At 73.8% G+C, this 1,160-nt stretch overlaps 1 protein-coding gene across 1 annotated transcript; it reads right to left on the bottom strand.

The window, feature by feature from the left end:
• Positions 1–167: 167 nt before the first annotated feature.
• On the bottom strand, positions 168–676 carry LOC118159429 (microfibrillar-associated protein 1A-like). Its single transcript, XM_035314014.1, has 2 exons — positions 511–676; positions 168–425 (listed from the first exon to the last, which is right to left on the bottom strand). Exons 1-2 carry the CDS (start codon positions 587–589, stop codon positions 202–204), a joined length of 303 nt encoding a protein of 100 aa, XP_035169905.1. The 5' UTR covers positions 590–676; the 3' UTR covers positions 168–201.
• Between the last annotated feature and the right edge of the window lie 484 nt (positions 677–1,160).

Genomic DNA, 1,160 nt, shown 5'->3' on the forward strand with positions numbered 1-1,160 from the left:
TTACAGTAACTTTTATGGTAGCTTTCATTCCAGAGGCTGTGTGCCTGCACCACCCAAAGCACACCCGAACGCGGGGCTGAGCCCTGGCACCGTGACCGCAGGCTCTCAGGGCAGCTCGCAGTGCAGCCCAACGCAGCAGGCGTTCTGCAGCCTGCCCGTAGCAGAGCTGTGCCCGGCCCCCAGCTCCACTCCCCGCACAGCTCACCGCTCCTCCACGTCCTCCGTGACGCGGTTCTGCAGCCGCCGCAGCCGGGGGTCGTTGGCGACCTCCTCCTCCTGCTCCTCGGGCTCGGCCTCCTGCTCCTTTGCCTTCTTGATGAACTGGAACTCCTCGTCCTCCTCCTCCGAGGACTCCATGGGCGCGTAGTCAGGTCGCTTCCCGGACACGTACCGCTTCACCTTCACCTTCTCCATGGACAGCTCCCCTGCGGGGCGGCCGTTACCGGGCTGCCGCCGCTGCCGCAGGGCCCCCCCTCCGCCGCCCGCTGCCCCCCGGCGCTCCCCGCTCACCCTTCTCGTTGCGGACGGGCACGGCGCCCGCCGTGGACTGGATGGGCGGCTGCTTCATCAGGGCGCTGGGCACCGACATGGCGGCGGCGGCGGCACCGGGCGGGACCCGGGACGGGACGGGACGGGACGGGACGCGGCGAGCGATGGCAGCTCCCGGCGGCGCACCGGAAGCGGAAGCCTGAGCCCTCAGTTGCGGATCTCCGGAAGTGACGCTACACCCCGCGAGGGTCACTTCCGTCGCGCCGCTGGGGCTGCGGGCGGGGCGGGGCGGGAGGGGAGGGGAGGGGCCTGCGGGGCCTGCCCGGTAAAGGCGGCTCGGGGGGCCTGGTCCCGGTCCCGGTCCCGATGCCCACCGGTTTCCCCCGGGTGCGGGCCGTGCCTCGGGTGCCGGACTCTCGGGGGTTTTCCCTGCTCCGATGCGGCCGGGCGGCACAGCCGGGGGCAGCCGCGGCGCTCCAGCCCGGCTCCAGCGCCCGGTGGCGGTGCCCGCAGGGCCTGCCCCCAGGGAGCGCCCCCAGCCTCAGCCCGTGCTGGGGGAGGCACCAGCAGCCCCTCGTTGGGTGCCCGCTGATGGGGTGGCGGCTGGCGGCCGGGGCTGGCACGGACACAGCGGGACCTCCCGTGGGGCGTCCCCCCTGCCCCAGGCTGCC

Source organism: Oxyura jamaicensis, unplaced genomic scaffold (genome assembly GCF_011077185.1).
Source record: "Oxyura jamaicensis isolate SHBP4307 breed ruddy duck unplaced genomic scaffold, BPBGC_Ojam_1.0 oxyUn_random_OJ70334, whole genome shotgun sequence".
NCBI classification, from domain to species: Eukaryota; Metazoa; Chordata; class Aves; order Anseriformes; family Anatidae; genus Oxyura; species Oxyura jamaicensis.